The sequence below is a fragment of the Chelon labrosus genome (assembly GCF_963514085.1).
Source record: "Chelon labrosus genome assembly, chromosome: 7".
In the NCBI taxonomy this organism is placed as follows: Eukaryota; Metazoa; Chordata; class Actinopteri; order Mugiliformes; family Mugilidae; genus Chelon; species Chelon labrosus.
Genome location: NC_140343.1, coordinates 13,565,248 through 13,586,100, shown reverse-complemented (window position 1 = coordinate 13,586,100; position 20,853 = coordinate 13,565,248). Strand labels below are relative to the sequence as shown.

The 20,853-nt window shown below is 42.7% G+C and overlaps 1 protein-coding gene across 1 annotated transcript in view; it reads right to left on the bottom strand.

Moving 5' to 3' along the window:
• Positions 1-20,853, bottom strand: part of agbl4 (AGBL carboxypeptidase 4) — a 256,733-nt gene that overhangs the window by 72,963 nt on the left and 162,917 nt on the right. Inside the window, exon 6 of the mRNA XM_084549003.1 lies at positions 13,149-13,188. Coding sequence (XP_084405129.1) covers positions 13,149-13,188 — 40 coding nt within the window. The remainder of the gene's footprint in view (positions 1-13,148; positions 13,189-20,853) is intronic.

Sequence of the window (20,853 nt, the reverse complement as noted above, 5' to 3'; positions counted from 1 at the left end):
AAAGACATCGTTACTGTAATGTAAATTCGATTCCGCAACAGCAAGGATTAAAAGCAAAAACTAAAAGCCTATTATATTTAAAAGATAATAAAATTGATGTCATTTCATTTATAATTATTTAAGAGGATTGAAGAAGGACGAATAACGTGTTTAAATAAACTCTACAAAAGACAGAGATGGGATATTTATCAAAACAGAACATTTCTAATTATGTGAATTTACAGGCTCTCTCTCTCTCTCTCCGTATATGAACCTACACTTTTTATCCCCAAAATGCTATTAAATGATAAGACAGAAAATATCAGTAAAATTGTGTGTGCCTGTTGTTACAAGAATTAAAATTCACAGCCGCTGTTTATTAAATCCACACTGCTCCTTTTTCAATAATTAGTGTCCACACAAAATCTGCCTTGATTTGTCCTAAACTGTTGGTACGCTAATTAGCTGAGCATACAGCGTTTCATTAAAGCTGTGGAATGACTCGAGATAATATTTTAGATGTGTTTTTATCTGCGAGGGAAGTTGCTCGGCTAAAGTCTCGAGTCAGGACAGAAGCCAGACATCATGTCCTGTCTATTAGCTCCACACTGCCAGGCTCATCTATCTTTATTGGTCATCCATTAGCCTGCATTAAAGGGAGACACGGGATAATAGCAGTAATGATGCTGATGATGGAATTAGACTGCGGGTACACACGTCATCGTTGCAGCGTTGTGCCTGGAATCATAAAGAGTTCCCACAGACAAACGGACAGATGGATGGACAGTTAAAATTACCGACCCCTTTTGTGCTCCAGAGCATCTTATGCATCGCGTTTATATGTGTGACCGAGAGAACGAGCTGGAGACGAGGTACGAGCTAAGGTGAAAAATGTCTGTGATGCTCGGGAGTGTGTACATTAACTTCACGGCATGCGGAGAGCCAATCTAAAGGAGGCAGCCGTGCCAGCCGGCAGGGTGGTGCTGCTGCAGATGCCGGTACAGCAGGTGTGTGCGTGATGATGGTTGGCAGGACAGGCAGGCAGCCGGAGCAGCAGTATGCATACACCAGACCCAGCAAAGTGATGATGCCAGGCGTTAGACAGCCAGGACAGAGGGATCATTAAGTCAACTTTCTGCTCTAAGATCAGGGTAGCACAGATTAGAATGAGGGTATCTGGTTAGAAGATGACAGATTCAGAGAGATGTCCGCATCTTTTATGGTCAAAACGCTACTACAATCAATCATAGCTGTTTACTGTCCGCGGTAAAACCTTTTTTTTTTTTTTTTTTTCTGTTTTGGTTGGAGGCTTCTCACCAGACTTTCTCTTATTATGCCTCTAAATTAGCTCTGCATAAATTGCTAATCAACCGTGAAGAAGGCATTGACCAATTTAAAAAGTGATAGCCCATGAAATGAACAGCAAAGCCTCGTATAAGCACATCAGTTACAAATGCTGCAGGGCCTGAAAACCTGAAAGACCTTTGACTGAAAGAGAGGCAGACATAGCACAGAGCACAAACACACACACACAGTGGCAAACCTTACTGTGAATAAATCCTTCATTAAGTATTTAGAATGGTATCAGTGCTGGCCCTGCCGTCATGCTGTGCATACTCAGTGATCCACCTAGGAGACATTGATCTTCTTCATAAGGAACATAATGACCACCAGAGAAATACTGATCATATTTCAGCTCCAGTCAATTCGGTTCATTAGGGCCGCTCTACCTCCTGCTGCAGACTTGTATTGATCTCAGCACTGTCACCAGACTGTTATTCTCTGCTAACTAGAGAGGAAGCTCGCAAAATTGTAATTTTTACCGCTGCAACACCACGTCAAACAATGGACTATGGGGTACAAACAAGCAAAAGTATATGAAAGAGTTCAGATTGCCACATCTGTTTAATGGAAGTGTGAATTGTCGCTGTGCCCTTTCAGTGTCAGCATCAAATGTCAGACATGACACAAGAAATCCTAAAAGTATCAAGGCTGTCCCCGGGTTTCAGAGAGAATTTTTCTTTTACGTCTAATACCTTTTCCACCGTCTACTCTCCTCTAATCTCCACTTATCTGGCAGCCAGGTGAGCTGCAGCACATGGCTGGTGGGCAGGCTTTGGTCTGTGGGAATACAGCTCATCTTAATGGAATCCCCCCCCTCCTCCTTTTCCTTCTCTTCCCTGTGCTTCTCTTACCCTTTCCTCCAGGGCTGCTGTCAGACAGAGACGGAGGCAGCCAGAGAACTTCTCATTGCTGCAGCAGCTGACAGCAGGGAGCCGCTGGGATTGGACCAGCGACCACAGCCGCCCGTCATGCAGAGGGGCAGCCAGGCTCACAGGTGCACAGCATCTGACAGATAATAGCAGATAAAACACGGGCCAAACAGCAGCTTGCTCCACGCCAGGGGATGGAGGCGGGCCTGCGCCGATGGGGTGGGGGATCAGATGAGAGGGGCAGAGGGCATGTTGAGGGGCAAAGTGCTTTGACAACTAGCGGCCTTTATTTAACCACCAACCAGCAAGACACAGACCCACACCCATGCACAGAGAAGTCAAGGACAGACAAGGTGACCGATCTCAAATCCCTGCACAGAATCACTGCTGCAGCTGACTGTACACTTGAAGGAGGTTAGGATTGATTCTAACTGCCTAATGCTTTGAGCGTCGGTGAAGCCGCTGTGATGGAAAAAAGCACATCAAAAGCCAGCAGTTGTCTGATTATTTCAGTTAAAAGAGCTGTGAATCTTGACAGTTTATTTAAGTTTGTTAACGCCACAGAGTCCCCCTCCTTCTATGCTGATTCTGTTTAACATTTTTATTGTTTTATCTTTGTGAATACATATAAAAGCTAAAATAATCCTACAGTGTTTGGGTGTTATCATGTAGGACAAAGTCAGATGCCTCCCGAGTGAAGCTGTACTTTGCACTGAAAAGAAATAAAATCACAACATGTCACTAAATGTTGTCTTCCGCCGGGACAGACAAACATTTCCTGGGATTCCTGCTCCGACTGTGAAAAAGTACGTCGCATGTCATGCATGTCCTCCGCTGTCCAGATGCAGGAAGCCAGCTGACGTGACAATGGGAAACACAGTTTGTCTCACTGCTAAGACACATTTGGTTCTATCAGCGAGCAAACAGTCGACAAACAGTTCACCTCTATTCTTACTGTTTTTTTAAAGGTGCAATAAGTAAAAGTGTTCCTGTCCAAAAGACCACATGATTCCCAATGACTTAGTCACCAAAGAGAAATACCTTTAAATATTACAATCCTGGAAACCTTAGCACTTCCCTAAACATCTCAATTTAAAGTTTGCTTTAACTGGCTTGATGTCTATGACTGACAAGTACAAATCCATTTGTATCATTCCTTGGTCTCCAATAGAGGTCAGTACAAAGTCACACTCGCACAGGAGCACATAATGAGCTGAAAATCTTTCCTGGATTGAAAGGACTCCAGTGTCTGCTGTGCTGAAGTTTTCTGGAGACAGCCCGGTGCTGCTGCTCTGCAGCTGAACCTGGTGCCTGATCTGCTTGTGAAAGCAGGGCAATTAAAAATGGACTTTTCCCCTACAGAAATCAATAATGTATTTTTTTTATTTTATTTATACATATAGTATTCAACATGCACATCCACGGGGCTCACATACACCAGACATACAGTAGATCTGTTAGAGAGGAACTGAGGCACAAACTGAGAAAAGGCTGGGGTTGCCGGGATAGCTCAGTGGGTAGAGCTGGCGACCCATGTGCCGAGGCTGAGTCCTTACTGCAGCGGCCCAGGTTCGAGTCCGACCTGTGGCCCTTTACTGCATGTCATCCCCCATCTCTCTGCCCCCCTTTCCTGTCTACCTTCAGCTGTATCTATAATAAAGGCAACAAAAGCCCAAAAAAATATATTAAAAAAAAAACTGAGAAAAGGCTGATAATGACCTTGACCGAGGCATTGCGGTGTCTCCTGGCAACGTAAGTATACCTGCGGTGCAGTTTGCCCAGCTCGGATCATAGAATACAGAATAGAATATTCTCGTTCAGTAGAGTGAAAGGTATACATTAACTATTTATCTTAGTAGTAGTGGCCCCATTTTAGTAAAAGTTGTCTCCATCATTGCCAAAATGCCCGGATGTTCTCTAAAGCAAAAATGACACAATAAGTTGCAAATAGTTGTTGTTAAGACAAACAAGTGTGTCCTGTAAACACACACACCCACACACACACACACAGTGCAAAAACTCAATCCACCAGCCATAACACAGAGACAGAGTGGCATCAACCTCTATTATCTAGTCCCTATGCTGCTAACACAAAAGGCTCCCTGGAACAAAAATCCAATCAGGCCTCTCTAGGAGGATTTGCTCCACGGCAGTGCTCAGCAACACTGGTGGCTCTGCTGGTAACAAAGAAATAATCTCAGAGCCCACAGACTGCTCACAGACTGTTTACTGCCTTCGTCACATCGTCCTTTTAGAAAGAGGACAGACACAGTCTGCGCTTCAATGTTGTCGTTTTAGTGTCCTCTGAGTTTAGCCCTCTCTCTCTCTCCCTCTCTCCCCCTCTCTCCCTTTCTCTCTTTATGCATGCAAAAACATGAAACACATGGCTGACTGTGTGTACAGTGCGTGAAATTGCCGTATTTGCGACACAGTGAATATTTACTCTAAGCATTATTAACATGGGCTTGGCAAAAAAAAAGAACCATCAGGCATATAGGCTTGAGACAGGTGTTAAATAATTATTTGAAGACAAACATTCTCAAAATATTTTCAATATTGTGCTGCCCCTCGCTCCCCCTGCCTCCTCCCTTCCCTCTGGCTCCTATCTCTCACAGTCCTCCATTCTTTGTCTGGTAAATTATCACACTCGTTCTCCATTCATTAGCATGCCGCTGCTTATTTAGCTACGCTGCTGAGAAGCCTTCAACAAAATCAACTGGAAAATGCTCAATACGAGGCCGCCAGCGCACCCCTCTCCTTTCCTCCCACCGGTCCTTCATCTCTTTCTTTCTTTGTTTTATGTGTGTTTTTTTTTTTTTTTTAACCACATCAAAATGGAAGCGCAGTCCCCCATAATGAAGAGGAGGGGAATAAAATATGCAAATTCACAGAGAAAAGATATAATTAGGGCAGTAATAGGAAGTGTTGTTTTCACAGCTGCTCATTTACACAAAAGCCTGATAGTATTTTTTATATAAATGATGTTCTGTTTTTTTTTTTTTTCTTCCCTCCTTCCTCTCAAGGTGCAAAATCCTGAGCTCCACTAAAACAAATCTCTGCAGCTCTGCACCCTGAAAGCCAGTCAGCCTTGCAGCCGTTGAGCCACTCAGAGATTTCTATCAGGTCAGGTACGAACTACACCAGACCTGGATAGTAACCAGGGGGTCGCGTACAGGTTGTTTCAGAACTGTATTTCCACCTATACTCCGTATTTCTATCCTGTACTCAAAACTTTTCTCAGTGTGGAAACTACTTATCCGAAGGACTGCACCAGTGAGAATCAGTCCAGTCTTTACTATTATCGTCCACACAGAAAGCACTAGGTGTTAGGTTGGAAATGTGCAAGCAGCTCAAAAGCATTAAGGTCAGCACAACGTGTTACAGCTGGAGTTTAAACACCTTTCTCTTTTCTAACAGGAGACATACAATAATTAACATTTCAAAGAAATAAATTGAGCAGGGCTAAAAGGTGCCAAAGACTGGTGCATTCATTAGACTGCAGTTAGATCTTTGTTTCTGAACTCTAATGCGTGGAAAGATGGGAGAAAATGAGAAGGGAATGAGAGCGTAATGAATAAATGCAGGGTTCTTATGTTTCCGTTTAACTCAAAGGGAAACCGCGCTGACAGATAATGATCAGCTGATGAAAGTCTACAGCTGAACAAAAAAAAAAGAAAAAGTGGCACACACAAGAGGGTTAACTTTCTTAAGATTAAGGTTCTGACACAAACATCTGTTAACTGAGGCAAAATAGAGATCGCGAGGCAAGTATCGCTAAAAGGTTTTAGAAGGAAGGAGGAGAGTCTTCGTACACCGACACTTTGACAGAAGCCCGCGGATGCAATTTTCAAGAGAGGACCAAGACAAACGCGTCAGATTCAAAACAATAGCCCCCCACCACAACAAAGACATAAATAAGTGATATTTCGCCGTATTGTTTGGATGATTGCCCAGACACTTTTATCTGCAGAAATGGACGCTATTAAATGACTGAGAGAAGGACAGGCTGGCGTATTGCGCAAATTAGAGAAAACTCGGCTGACCCCACGTTTGTGCTGCAGACAGTTTGGATCAAAGTAATCCCCAACTTATCCTGATGTGACACCGTAAATGCCCGCGCTTCCTAGAGAGAGAGAAAGAGAGAGAGGCTTGTGGGATTTTGAAGTTGAATTATTACTTCATATAAACAAAAATAAGAATTTAAATAAGTTTTTTTTTTTTCACTTTATAACAAAAACTTTCAGTTTTAGTTTATAGCTTTAGCTGGCTATAATACGATTGGCAGGAAGACAAAAAAAATGATAGCTGAACAAACTAATTTCCATTGATCGTTATTTTCCTAATGGCGTGTTTGTTTAATTAACTGTTGCCTCTCCTGGCAATCTGAGCAACGTTGAGTGCTTTTCTGGTAAGAAACCTAATTTTCACGTCTATTATACTATTATCAAAAACCTCCCGCACACACCATCTCTGATTTGTATTTTTGGTCGGCTCTTTGATTTGATACACACTGTTATGAAACAACTGCTGGGACGCTCTTTAGGATTATATACTGTAGCTGTGGCTGAATCATTTGAACCCTCTATGCACTTAAAATATCATCTGATTACGTCACTGGGCCACTGAAGCTATGACCTTTTTTTTTCGACATCAAATGTCTGCGGTTTTATTTTAACCCAACTGAGTTGTTTCCATGGAAACAATAAAGCTAAAATCATTATGGTTTTGTCAATACTTAAACATGTTGTATTGTTACCACATTATGCATGCTCGTGCCTTTTATGTGTTAAATTTTTATTGTTGCCGCGCAAAACAAAAGATTCAGACACGTGCTTTTGTGTCGCTGGCTGTGCAAAATCTGACCTCTGACCTCAGAGATATGTACAGTGGTTTTGTCTGGGGAAAGCAGAGAATGAAACACAAAGAATATCTGAAAAAAAAAAAAAAAAAAGTCTGGGCTCTAATGAAGAATGTTTCTATTCTGTCCTGACAGAAACAGCAGGGAAATGGAGATACAAAGAGAGAAGTGATAGAAGGAAAAAGGAGAAAGTCAGACGAGAGATCTGAGAACTGCCTATTATCTCCACGCTACTTCATTGCTTTAGACACACACACATGCACACACACACACACACACGCGCACCCCCCCCCCCCCCCCCCCCCCCCCGCACACACACACATCCTCTCAAATCTGCCCAGATCTCATGAATATGATTGACCTTTTTTCCACTGTAATGCTGAGAGCGCATAAAGGGGAAAGGAGAAACTAAACAGAGGCAAGCAGAGTTAATTTAGAACAACACATTATTGGGCGCTGACTGCAGATATGGAAAAGGACAATCTAATCGATAAGCCAAAAGAATGACAATGGCCTCTCAAATCAATGTCTGCACCCCATTTTCTCACTGTGAAAAGACAAAGCCTTCAATGCAGGTGTTTTTGTTGTTCTGTGTTGTGCCGTTTTGCACCTGTGTGTGTGTGTGTGTGCGTGTGTGTGTGTGTGTGTGTGTGTGTGTGTGTGTGTGTACCTGGCTGCTGCTGTGGTGGAACAGTTGCCAGGACTAATCATTATTTAGTTGTGGCGGGGCTGGAAAGGTCAGCAGTCTGAAATGTCAGGCTGTGTTCAACAGGAGCCAGATGCAGTCGTGCGCTGCTCAAGTGTCCAATTAAAGGGGGCCGAGTGAGGTTTGAGTGGGTCTGTGTGGGGGATTTTGTGTGCATGTGTGTGAAATGAGAAAGAGGGAGGGAAGCGATACGGTGTGTTGTGTTTTTTTTATGGTTTTTTTTGGTTGGGCTTTCCTCAGTGTTCACTGTAACAGAGCCATAAAGTGTGTGTGTGTTAAGTGTATACAGTATACAGCACGCTAAAGATAGCAACCATTAGCTTCAGTAAACTAATATATCGCTCTCATTCAGCATTAATTCTTTCTGAAAAAGAAAATAAACATTTCACCATTGTTTATTATTCATGCAATAGGACAGACCACCTTTCACAGGCTAAAACTTTGGATGCACAGAAAAAAAAAAACTGCTCCCAGCAGTGAGAGCAGTTTGATGACAGTAAAGCGACGTCCACATCCAAAGCATTTCACTCTTTTTCTTCGTAACAGACAGTTGGTCATTCCAGGCTGCGGTTGCCTAGGTAACCCTCATGTATATTTCCCTACCCAAATGTTTCAAGTGGAACAAGCCAGACCATAAAATATTTCTAGGATGCGGACGGAGCTAGTTTTTCTTGCCGTGACCATCCACTATTTGGCAAGAAAAACAACGTCAACGAGCTCCATCTGGGTTCACCCGACGCTCCGAGCCCCCTATCGCCATGGTGAATTTCGTGGTCGGTAACAAAGTCGTGGAGCGATTTCCTTGCAGTGAATGTTGGTTTCGTATGTCTCCACCCTACCAGACGCTTAAACACCTCAAAGTTAAGATTACTTCAACCTAGTACCCGCCCGCTTCACAACACTTACATCACTAGAACTTTCTGAATATCAGTCTCTTGTCATTACATTGCTGCTCGTCTCTTCCCCCTTAACTTGGAGCTGTGATGCTTAGCTTATAAACAACATATTGTGATTTCCCTTCAGCTCTCTATTACTGTACAGTATTATTGTGTTATTTATTAATTGTGTGTGTGTAAGTATGAATCCCTCTTCAGAGTAGCTAATGAACGCCATTAGAAACCCAGGCCAACAGAGCAGCAGGGGCCTTTTTTTTTTCCTGTCTCAGACACGGCACGTTATGAAGCCACTCGAGTCTATTAGTTTGTTCACACCCTGTGATTCCCCCTGCTGTCCATGCTATGAAGGCAACGTGGCGGGAAGCGAAGGAAGGACAGAGAAAACACAACACAAAAGAGGCAAAAATAAAATGACTGCGGCAGCGTGATAAAATAAGGTCGCTAATAAATAGCAGCAGATAACGAGCGCTGTTAAGAGAAATGAGCGGACAATGAAGCCTCAGTAGAAGAGTGGGAGGCAGGTGAGGGGAGGACAAGGAGAAAGGGAGCAAAGGAGCGGAAACTCCTTTAATCTGCAGGGAGAAGGAGAGGGTGTCCTGCCTGTGTTTCCCTATCAGAGTCACTCATCTGAAAACATCACCTGCTCTTCATACAGCCGTCATAATAACCTTCACCGTGTTCAGTGTGTGTGCGTGCATGTCCGCTCACCTACTGTGAATAGTAATAAGCAGCAGGGCAGGATAAAATATGTCTGGCAAGTTAAGAATATAATAGACTTCCCTTCAAGGCCACACGTAACAACAACCTGAATAATGAACTGCAATAATTTACACAGCACACGGAGCTCTACGCTGGTCAGAGGATGAAACCTTTCAGTGAGAAATAATTGAAAGCTGTTTCAGCCTGTGTAGGGTCCCTCCGTGGGTGTACGCCGAGCCCTGAAGGAGGGAAGCTCCACTGCTCCCACGACTGAAAGCTTATCCAAAGGAGATGCAAAGTCAAGTTTTAATCCTATGGGATGTTGTAGAGACTAGAGCGGTATTCAACGGGACACCTGAGCAAAACGAGTGACTGGGGCACCGAAACGCAGCCTCTAAATAACGCATTATCTGCCACGAAACTTGTTCATTTCGTCAATACTTTGTTATGACACACTATATGGATATACGTGGATCTAAATATCGTCCGAATGACTCCAAATGACACCAAAGTTATAAAAGTGAGTAAACGATCGTATTTTATGCCAGAAATAAGGTCCAGGTTGTGAAAAACAGTATTTCCCCTTTAAGCAAATAATAAAGGCCTACACAGATCCTCTATGTAGAGCATTGTTTTGTGCCATGCACTGTAACCACTTCCTGAAAATCATGAACGTGCTTTTTATTGAATGTGATAGATATAAAATAAAGAATGGTTTTATACTCTTAACTCTTAAAACTACTCGGCCCATCTAATTTATCCATTGCTTGATTTTCTGGAGGATAGTTTGTAAAACACATTTACCAGTGTCCGTGAAGGTTCTCTGTCATTTAGGTATATCCAAAAAGCGTTTAAAAAGTCCAGTTGCCTTTTTTTTAAAAACGCTTTTTGGATGCATTTATCAGTGTTTTCCAGGCAGCTTCCAGTTTGAGTTTCAGACATGTGGTGGAAATCTCTTGACCAGGATGACTCGTGCTGAAGGACTCTCACAAAGTCCTTCAGCACGAGTCGACCAGGTCAAGAGGGATGAAGGAATCTTACGCAGAAACATTTATTAGAGCAGCTCGATCGAGGAGGACACGTGACTCCACGAGTTGACACATGTATTGCCACCTAAATGCAGGGTATGTCTATGCACATCTTTACAACCGCAAATGATCCTTGTCTATATTTCCGTATAGGGCACTTACGACCTCTTACACTTCAGGCCTAAGCCACCATGTAAGGTTTTCTCTCCCAAAGATACATGAGAAGAGCTAGTATGACCTTGTGTGACACATAATGAAGTCCTTACACTGAGTCCTCATGTTCCTATGAGTATGGCTCTAATAGAAGGTTTGACCCTGAAAGGCCTAACTACGTGTAAGATTCCTTTAAAAGAATCACAGAGCTATGATGGCCCAATGATGACCTGTATTCACCCAAACAGCTATGAACTGTTGATGTGGGAGTAAAGCAGAGCACTGTGATACACTCATGAACCATACTCAAGAACGGGTCAAAACAGTACCAGAGAAAATAAGATAGAGAACTCAGTCAATGCAACCTTGACAGAGTTTGAAATCAACAGGACTCTTCCAAATCTTGCTGAACACAGTATTAGGTGTTTGTAAGAGAGTGACTAATCTAAAACAGGTTTAGGATTCCTCCAAAGTGACGAGGGAACATTAGATGAGAGTCACTTCTGAATAAAACACAGGAAAAAACACCACGACAAGAAAAAAAACAACAACCATCTATCATGATCTGAATTGAAGATCCTTTTCCCAGAAGACAACTAAAAGACTTCACCAGGACGTCTTTCAGGGGCCTGACTAAAGCCTGGCACAGTATGCAAGAGAGGTGTGAAGACCTCGGTTCACCAGCACTCCCTGACCAAATCTTACCATATAATGATAGTTGCAAACAGCTGATGTTTACACACAATATATTATATGTTATTCCAAGTCTCCACTCTATTTCCTTCTCCCTTGGCCATATGAGGTGTTCCTCTAAACTCCTTCTCACACTCTTCCTCGCCCTTTCTCTCTCTCTGGGTGCCCTCTGTAAAAACACTGAAGGTCGGGGGTGAGCCTTGCCTCTGCCCAGGTCCCGGGGAACAGCTGCAATGTAAACCTGCTAAATTAACCAGGTCTCCATGAGCCTCACGTACGCATTATTCTAATCAAAGCATATTAGATCATCCAGATACTTTAGACATATGGGTCTCTGTATCCTCTTCGCCGTCACCATCTGTTTTCCCTCCTCTGTTTTTTCGAGTTCCTCCTCGCCCTCCATCTTGGTGGATCCCTCATTCACACAGCTGCCTCTCTAAGAGACGGCGCATAGATTTCTAAGCGTGCGACTACTCTGTGACTCGTTTCCACATCCAGTCAAACTTGGGAGCGCCATATGCGTGCCTGACTACGTGTTATGAGTTTGAGATGCATACAGGATACAAGTCAAAGTACTTTGCACAAAATGTACACACATCACGCGCGTCATGCGATGAATGAGAATGAGATGAGATCCGCTAATAAACAGCACACAAACTAAATACGCTCATGCATTACATTCCATATTGAAATCTTCAGCCGTGCAACCAAAATCTGTCACTATTTAGAGGATTGCACTACTGAAGGAAAAAACATATACATTAGTGTAGGAAAATCTATATTTTTGAAGCTGTCTGCACCTTTTTGTCAGAGTTAATATACGGTATGTTGTAGTGTTTAGTTGGAGTGGTGCATGTGTTGTTTAGTGTGACCACAATGTCATTAGTGGACCGTACTCTGCGCGAGTGTTTCGTAAGCACATGGCACAGAAAAACAAAGTAAAATGTGAAATGCATTCACACTGAGACTCAGGGTTGTGACGCACCAAGTCAGCAGGCGGCCATTTGGGGGTGTTGTGCTGTCCATCCGTGACCCTAGTTTTGGCAGTGTGTCTGCTTTTTAGCCAATTCACTACGTTTAATCTGTGCATCGGTACGAGAGATCACGCTGATTGGCTGATCATCTTTGAAAGCTGGAGCACAAGAAGATGTGCACTGGCTTTTTTAGATTTGGAAATGGATTTTGGACGAAAGAAAACAATCGACTTGTCAGGAGAGCATGCACAGAAGACGCTTTCACATCTTTGGACAGTGGGAGGAAGCCGGAGAACTTATCATATTTATCATATTTTATGTATATGCAGTATTATGTCAGTGAGTGTTGCACACAAGATGAGGATATTGTGAAATTCAACAGCCTTCCATACGTCGGAGAAGCTATGCCCTGACACACCCACATTTATGGAGGGATGTACTGAATTTATGCTGAGGGGAACATGTCTGCCCTTCTCTGACAACAACTGAATTCATGACTTCCACCCATTACACAAGCTTCAAAGCCACAGTTGTTTGACATTTAATACATCACACCCTAAGACAGCATCCCTTAACACATGCTCAAGTAACTGACCAGGAGCCATCAAATCAGCAGTTGTTCTGCTGCAGGCTTTTTGACAGCACACACACAGTTTTATCTGCGCTTCTCCCTCCGCCCAGCTGTGCAGTTATATGTAAGCAGCATCCAGAAAACAGCATGTTCCCCCTTTTAACGTCTAGAAGTGGGGAAGAGGGAATACTCTCGCTGCCGTATTGACATGCTTCTGTCAAATCAATATGAAACCAAATTATAAACCAGACAAAAATATGCACTGATGCTGAGCTGTCCACGCGTGCATCACAGCACATTTTTATTTTAGTTGTGTGGTGCTGCTGTGTGGCAGATAACAGTGGTGTCGGAGCATAAAAAAATAAATCAGGGACTTACCGGAGTTGGTGATGGTTAACAGGTCCAGTTGCCTTTGTTGCTGGAAGACAGAGAGACAAGAATAAAAGTCATTTATTTACCAGTCACATCATCAGCTCTCATGTATGATTAGGCCTTATAAAGAATCTGAAGTACAAACTGATTAGTCTGCACAGTAACACTCCTAGTTTACCTTTTGCAGTTGTTCAATAAATGTATTTTTATGTTAATTCTATTTGTGTTACAACTCAAAGTAACCTCTTAAATATACTACTGTTAAGGTCCATCTTGGTGCAGTTCAATATCAAAAATGAACAATCTATGAGTTTGTACAACCACACTTTCAGTCTACTTTTGTGTGTGTGAGTTTGTACATGTGTAAGTGTGACCTCGTTGGTTTTGATGGAGCGTGTTCGAAAGAGTGTGCAATTTTACACTCGACGTCTCCAGCAGCCGAGGAGGAGTCTAGAGGAGGTGCTAGCTGGCTACCCCACTCTTTAACCTGCTGCCTTTCTCCACACACGTACACGCGCACAATCGCACACTTGGCTATCAAGCACTGCAATAATCAACACCTCAGCCCTCCTCATCTACCAGTCCCTCAGGAAAGAAGATCCTCACATCCTAGGAAAGGATGAAGGCGTGGATGTGTGTGGGTGTGTGAGGGAGATACACACACACACAGTATGGCTAGGTCACTGTCAAAGCAAGCTTTTAGGACCAGACATCATTAATATTCAAGCACCATACTAACCAGTTGCTGAGAGGGATAAGCAAAGAGACTCTCAACATACTTGGCGTTCTTCTCTCCTCAAATACAGAACTGCCTGGAGTGGAAGTCTCTGATTGGCTACTGAACACTTAGTTTAGTGTATAGCAGATGCTCTTACGCTGAGTGACTTATAATATATACCATACACACGCCGAGTGCGGGAAATGAGGCGTTTTAAATGCATGTCCCTCAGTGTTGAAGTGAGAGTAAAGAATGCAAAGTCAAACAATACTCACGATGCCACATGGACCACACCCCTAAATGACCTAAAGGACCATGTCCTATTTTCAGTCATCCAGCACTAATCTTGTGAGATTGTTTTTGATTATTTAAAAATTGACAAAATACAATGGTAGTTAAAGAATAATCTGCTGATTAGCACTGTTTTAATATGAATTGAGGGATTGGAAGCTCAGTGTGATGCCAATTTGGCCTAACTAATTCTAAAAAATGGAAAGCATAGCAGAGGTGGGTAGATGATGCCTTTAAACTCAGATATAATTTAAATAGAGGGGGATGTAGAGCCCTTATTGTACTTTGCTGTAAACACGGTAGATTTCAGCATTTTACCACGGGGATCTATGGGGACCGACTCGCTTTTGAAGTCAGCCACTAGGGGACATTTGTTCCTCATTGGCTTCATTTTTCAGTCTCGGCGGTTGCCTGACCTCGGAGTAAATCTATAATGTTTATAGCTGATTCAAATGGCAACACTTAGAGGTGAAGTGAAAGTGAATGTCAAAGAGATAGACAAGACGAAAGGTGAGATTTCAGTTGAGTACTGAATAATGTGACAGATGCTTGTGCGGTCCATCATGTGCAAGCCAGAAAAGAAAACAGTATTTCCTCAATAGTCTTACAAGAAAGATGCTAAAAGGTAATAACATCTGAGGTATAGAGGTCACTGTGACGACGTGAGACAGGGACGAGATGAGATCATATACTGTACCGCAACACACTCACACACACGGATTAACACACACATACACTCTCTCTATACATACATACACACACAGTGCTGTTACTACCACCTGCAGAGACCACCTCCACACTCACTCAGATATGGAGCTGAGGCGGGAATCAGCAACAACAGAGAAACATTTACACCTCAAATTTTCTTCTGACTGCTGCTGTGCAGCCTAGAATCAAACCCTTTCCAGAAAATACAAAATGAAATGTATATTTGTTGAAGCAAAGCCTTCTTGGCATATACAGCAGTGTCTGGCTTTTCCATTGTACATCTTTTTAGGTGTATGTTGTATGGTTTAGATTATGCTGCAATTCAATAACAGTAAACTGTAGAAATAACATGTATGTGTTCCATACCAACTTTCTGGAACTGGAAGTCTATGTTAGCAGACAGGCCGATTAAATTATCACTTGGATCGTACAGCACCCTCTACTGGCTATGCAGGCCTCTACAAGTAAGACTGCTAGAGTGCCTGGTTTTAGAGACCAAAGAAACTCTAAAATCTGATGACATTTCAAAATCTATTCTCTGCCGTCATGTGTCGTTTTATATTCTCACTTACACACACACACACACGGCAACACGCACACACTCTCTAGCCTGCAAATCAAGCGCCTTCAGCATGCCAGAACACAAATAATGAATCTGCGCTAAAGAATTACAACACACTTCCACTGCTTTCTCTTGCTGCTGCTTTTGTTAGTCCACAACAAGGTTCTTAGTGTTCCTTACAAGTGAGAGAGAGACACACACTCTCATTGAGGAAGAGAGAGACAGGGGGGTTACATTAACAAAAGAATTTCAGGGCAGAAAATAGGATTGAACTAATCTTTATCAAACACGGCCATGAGCTGAGGGATCACACCCTGGTTGAAGCCGGCCTAGCCCCACTGCCCCTCTCACTGCAATAATGACAAACACACTCTGCAACAAATTAAACCAAATACAGTGAATGTGAATTGCTAAGTGATTGATTATATATATGATATTTAAATATTTATACTTTTCATGGTTGACAGCTTAACTAATTGGACTGACCCGATGCCGTCGGCCACACCTGAACGGAAACCCAAGAACATCATTATTTGGAAAAACCGTCTGCCTCAAATCCACAGATGTTTACCACAGGTGAATCTAGGCTGGACCTGCCAGTTAAAGTGTTATTAGGTCAGAAAACAAGAAAGCAGTTGGGAGCCAGAGGTGACGGCCACTCCAGCTGTCACTGTAGTCTAGCCAGCCTTTGTGGACTCTGGGGCTCCGTGGCCAGCAGCACAGTAAATAACACAGATATATACCAACAGGCTGGGGCCACAAATAGACTTAAAATAGCTCCTGTGTTATATGAGAACATAATGAACTTTTATTTTTCTGGAGAAGAAAGCCTCGTCGCGGGAGTTTTATGAGCGCGCGTCTTGATAAAGTTCGATCTCTATTGCCACAAGAAGAAAGACGCAATTTTGCAAAGACTTCACACCAATGGAAAATTGATATTCTGACTAAAAGACAAACCACTCAGTTTCTCCACAAATGTCTTTATCAGATTCTCTTGTTATTAGTTTCTATTTGTCTCCCTTGAATATTACTAGAAATACGTTTTTTTAATTTTATAAATAGTCTCCTAATACGGGTCTGACAGCTACGGCCCCCATGAAGAAATCAATAATGCTCTAATCAGAAAATATGATCATTAACTGGACCAATCAGCAGGCCAGATAGTGAACTGTGCAACCATCCTATACTCTGGGTGGGAAGAGGAGGACGACGAGTCAAATGGGGAGACAGCAGTGGAAAAACTATTAATGTACTAAACCCCTACTTTATGAGTAAATTAAATATTCATGCACAATCTACCCAAAACCCATTTGCCAACATTTCCTCCAGAATTTACTTTTCATATTTGCTGATTGTTATCATACAGAAATGAGGGGCTGAGGAAGTAGAAGGACAGAGGAGGCAGAGGGACCGGCCGGGAGGGGAGGGGAAGAGAGGGGAGGGGTAACTAAAATTCCAGCCATCATTTTGTGGCTCATTTCAAATTAATTTAAAGTCAATATGGCTAAATTACACAGCCCCAGCCAACATCCAACTACTGTCACAGACAGTTTTTAAAGAAAGAATTTGATGTTGTTATGGGTGAGAAATGCTATTAAAGTGGACTACCATCAGCAAGAAAATATGATGCTGTGTATGAAAATTTATTTTCAGAAAATGTTAAATTATTTCTTATTATTATTATCATTACTCTTTGGGTCATTTGGGAACAGAAGTAAGCTGCAGAGACAATTACATATACCTTTGGGGAGTACGGGCGTAAACACAGGAAGAGCCTAGCAGCGATGTGGTGACAAGAGACCATGACATATAACTCAAGAAGTTGTAGCCGTGATAGGTTATAAAAAAAAATAATAATAAAAAATGAGGAAAGGTGACACGTTTGAGGCGACAGCAGAAGGAAGCGACTGATACACTTGATTGACAAATGATGTAAACACAGAGTTCACCTTCACTGCACAGAAATATCCACAACTTTGGTTCAACTTAGGTTCAAAAATCACATTAGATGGCAACGTTGGCAGCTTTCTTTTCAAACAGAGAGCGGTGATGGAGAGGAGAGCTATTTCTTAGCGATTCATGATCTATGGCTGTGATTTAAGAAACAGTAGAAGGCCTACATATGAACTAGATAAAACAGTATTTCTGGTGTGACTTCACCTGCTACCAAGGCACATGGAAGAGGAAAAGATAGATCAAGGCTCCAGCAGCACTTCTAGTATATAAAACAACTTTATTAGGCCGAGGCGTTTCAGCTCATGGCCTTCATCAGGGTCGTCAAGAAACACACTGCAAAGGACATTTTAAATAATGTAGGAATAAAAAAAAAATATCTGGGTGAACTGTCACAAATGAGGGGCCGTCCCAGCAATATTTTATATTATACAATATATAATGTAATAATATTAGGTGTGGGACATATGCATAAGGGTTACCTAGGCAACTACAGCCAGAAATGTCAACGAGCAACCAAGTGCCAGCTTCAAAGCAATGGGCAACGAGTTATTTTTATGTTAACAGTAATTGTGCAATCAGGAGTTATGTGGCAACATCATAATTATTTTGGAGTTGTTCTAGCCGCCTGTCCAACATTCACTCGGTTTAAAAACTGAATAGATGGTTAAACGCTCCATATTGTTGAGAGGAACTGCAGAGCGAAGCGTTAAATTTGTAGAGGTTAATCAATCAAGAAATCCACAACAGTTTGATCAACTTTTGGCACAATGTTGACATTAATACCTGTATAACAAAACACACACACACTCACACATACACAAAACATCCCCCTATCATATATCCAGGGACACTGCGGGGGTCGGCGGTTGATGGGGCTGTGAGTGAGAACATCTTTGTCAATAGCCTGACTAATCTTCCATTTTCCTGTGTCTCATCGCATCTCTGCTCTGTCTACCTCATCTGCTAAAACAATCCAATCACCTCATCTGAGTCACTGTTTTCACAATGTACCCTATCACACACACACACACACACACACACACACACACACTGGCTGGACTGATCTGCAGCACTCTCGAGGTAAAAGGGAACCTGATGCATTTGCCTGTCTGTTTGCCTTACAGCCTCTTACTCATAGTCCCTTGGTAACAAAGAGGGGAGGTGAGGTAAGGATGAAGTAATGGGATGAACCTTTTAGGTCACGGTTGGGTGTGGCTGTCTGGACCAATAAAATTGTATGTATCGTCAAGTCAGGGGAATACATGTGATGAGGTGTCAGGGACATTAGGTTTTCTAAAACTGCAAAATGTAGTGGTTCTAAATTGATCTGTTTCCCTATAATTACATTAGCATCTTCAATAGATAAACTGTATGTAAACAACAGCTAAGAAGGACTAAAACCAGATTTCTACTGGCTGCTCACCAGTAGAAATGTGATCATGTGTTCCCTTGTATGACAGTGTGAGGTAACGTGTGTTGTGGCACTAGGAAGAGGAGAGTGAGGATGGGAGCTGAGGAGATGGAAAGCAGGGCTTTGTTGCGTGACCAGGAGCTCTCAGTTAAAAATACAACAAACCCAATAAAAGATTTATTCCTTCTGAGAGGGGAGAGCAGCTTCCTCCTGAGCGGAGGGAGAGGACAGCCATAGTCACCTGCACACACGACACACACACACACGTCCCTGCTGCTGCCATTACTGCACATCTCCAACAATGTATATTGCAGTAATCTGATGATATGCACACCAGCTGCTATAATACATGCTGACACTGGCAAGCAGCGAGTCAAACACATGCATACTGGATAGTATGGCCATGCTCTGTACATACAGTGTGGTCACAAAAATGAGCAGCACTGCCTTTTCTCATAGCACTTAAAAAACATGATTCAATTCCATCTTGATCATTAAATATTCATGAAGACCAATTAAAAGAGCAGCTAAGCTGGCCATGAGGACCCTTCCACATTTCTTTCCCAGGCAGTCTGTCAGGTTGTCTGCTTTTTGATCAAGGTCTAAGCTGTATGGCCATGGTGGCCCACTTGCCCCTTTTCACATTTTTAATTTCAGTTTAAAGCAATAACTTGAAACAGTTGGCCAGTACTGGCTCAGCCAGCCAGATGGCAACAAAATGCCCCGCTAACACGACACTCTAAGGCTAAAGTGGGCGTGGGTGTGAGATCATGTGTTATCCATGTGTGAATGGCAAGAGTGCAGGCTTGACAAGGACATTGCTGCCTGTGACAGCCAACTAAAGGACTAATCTCTTTGCCTTTATTTTGAGAAGCTCTGAACAAAATGTAGACGTGTTTTGGCTAAGAAATAAATAAAAGTCATAGAGAGTCTCCTTGCTGTACCAGGTGCTCTTGAGCAGAGACTACCACTGACGAGTGCATGCTCTGTGGGATACTTGAGAAAACTTGAAAACAGCTCACAGCAAGAAGGTTCTGGGTTCAAATCCATCGGCCGACTGGGCATTTCTGTGTGGAGTTTGCATGTTCTCCCTGTGTCTGCGTGGGTTCTCTCCGGGTACTCCCGCTTCCTCCCACTGTCCAAAGACATGCTTATTAGGTTCATTGGTGATTCTAAATTGGCCGTAGGTGTGAGTGTGAATGGTTGTCTGTCTCCCTGTGTCAGCCCTGCAATAGATTGGCGACCTGTCCGGGGTGTACCCCGCCTCTCGCCCAGTGACAGCTGTTACAGAAAATGAATGAATGAATGAATGAATGAATTTGAAAACAGTCTGATTTCAGTTGTAGCCTCATGTTAAGAGACACTGAATAACTACAGAACAAACAGAAGGAGTTGTGAAGTTCAACCAGATCAAGCTAACACCAGGAAGGATAAGGACAACAACAGGATCCCAGTTTGCAGCAGAATAATCAAAACATGGTTTGGAGGAGAGCAAACAGCACTACAAGTTACATGGCATCTTCCATAACCATCATTTTTAAGAAAAGGTGTGGATTTGGCATAATGACTGACAACCAAATGAATAGCTGTCTGGTGGTATACTGTACAAGGCAGAGATTTAGTTTTACCATCTATTTTGCTATGTCTCCTGTCCTTCATATCTACCAGGCGTCTGTGCATAAATATTAAAATAAGTGTGTGCTTGCACGACTACGCATCTATTTGTACATTATATATGTACACCCATCAAGCATAACATTATGACCACTGACAGGTGAAGTGAATAACACTGACCATCTTGTGACAATTCAATGTTCTGCTGGGGAATATTTGGACCTGGCATTCATGTGGATGTTACTTAGACATGTAGCACCCACCTAGACCAGACCAGGCACCCCCACCCCATAGCAATGACACTCCTTGATGGCAGCAGCCATTCCCACAGACACACACAAAAACGGTTTAAGAACAACTCAAGAAACCTGAAAAACAGAACAAGGTGTTGACCTGGCCTCCTAATTCACTAGATCCCAAACTGATCAAGTATCTGTGGGATAATCCACAG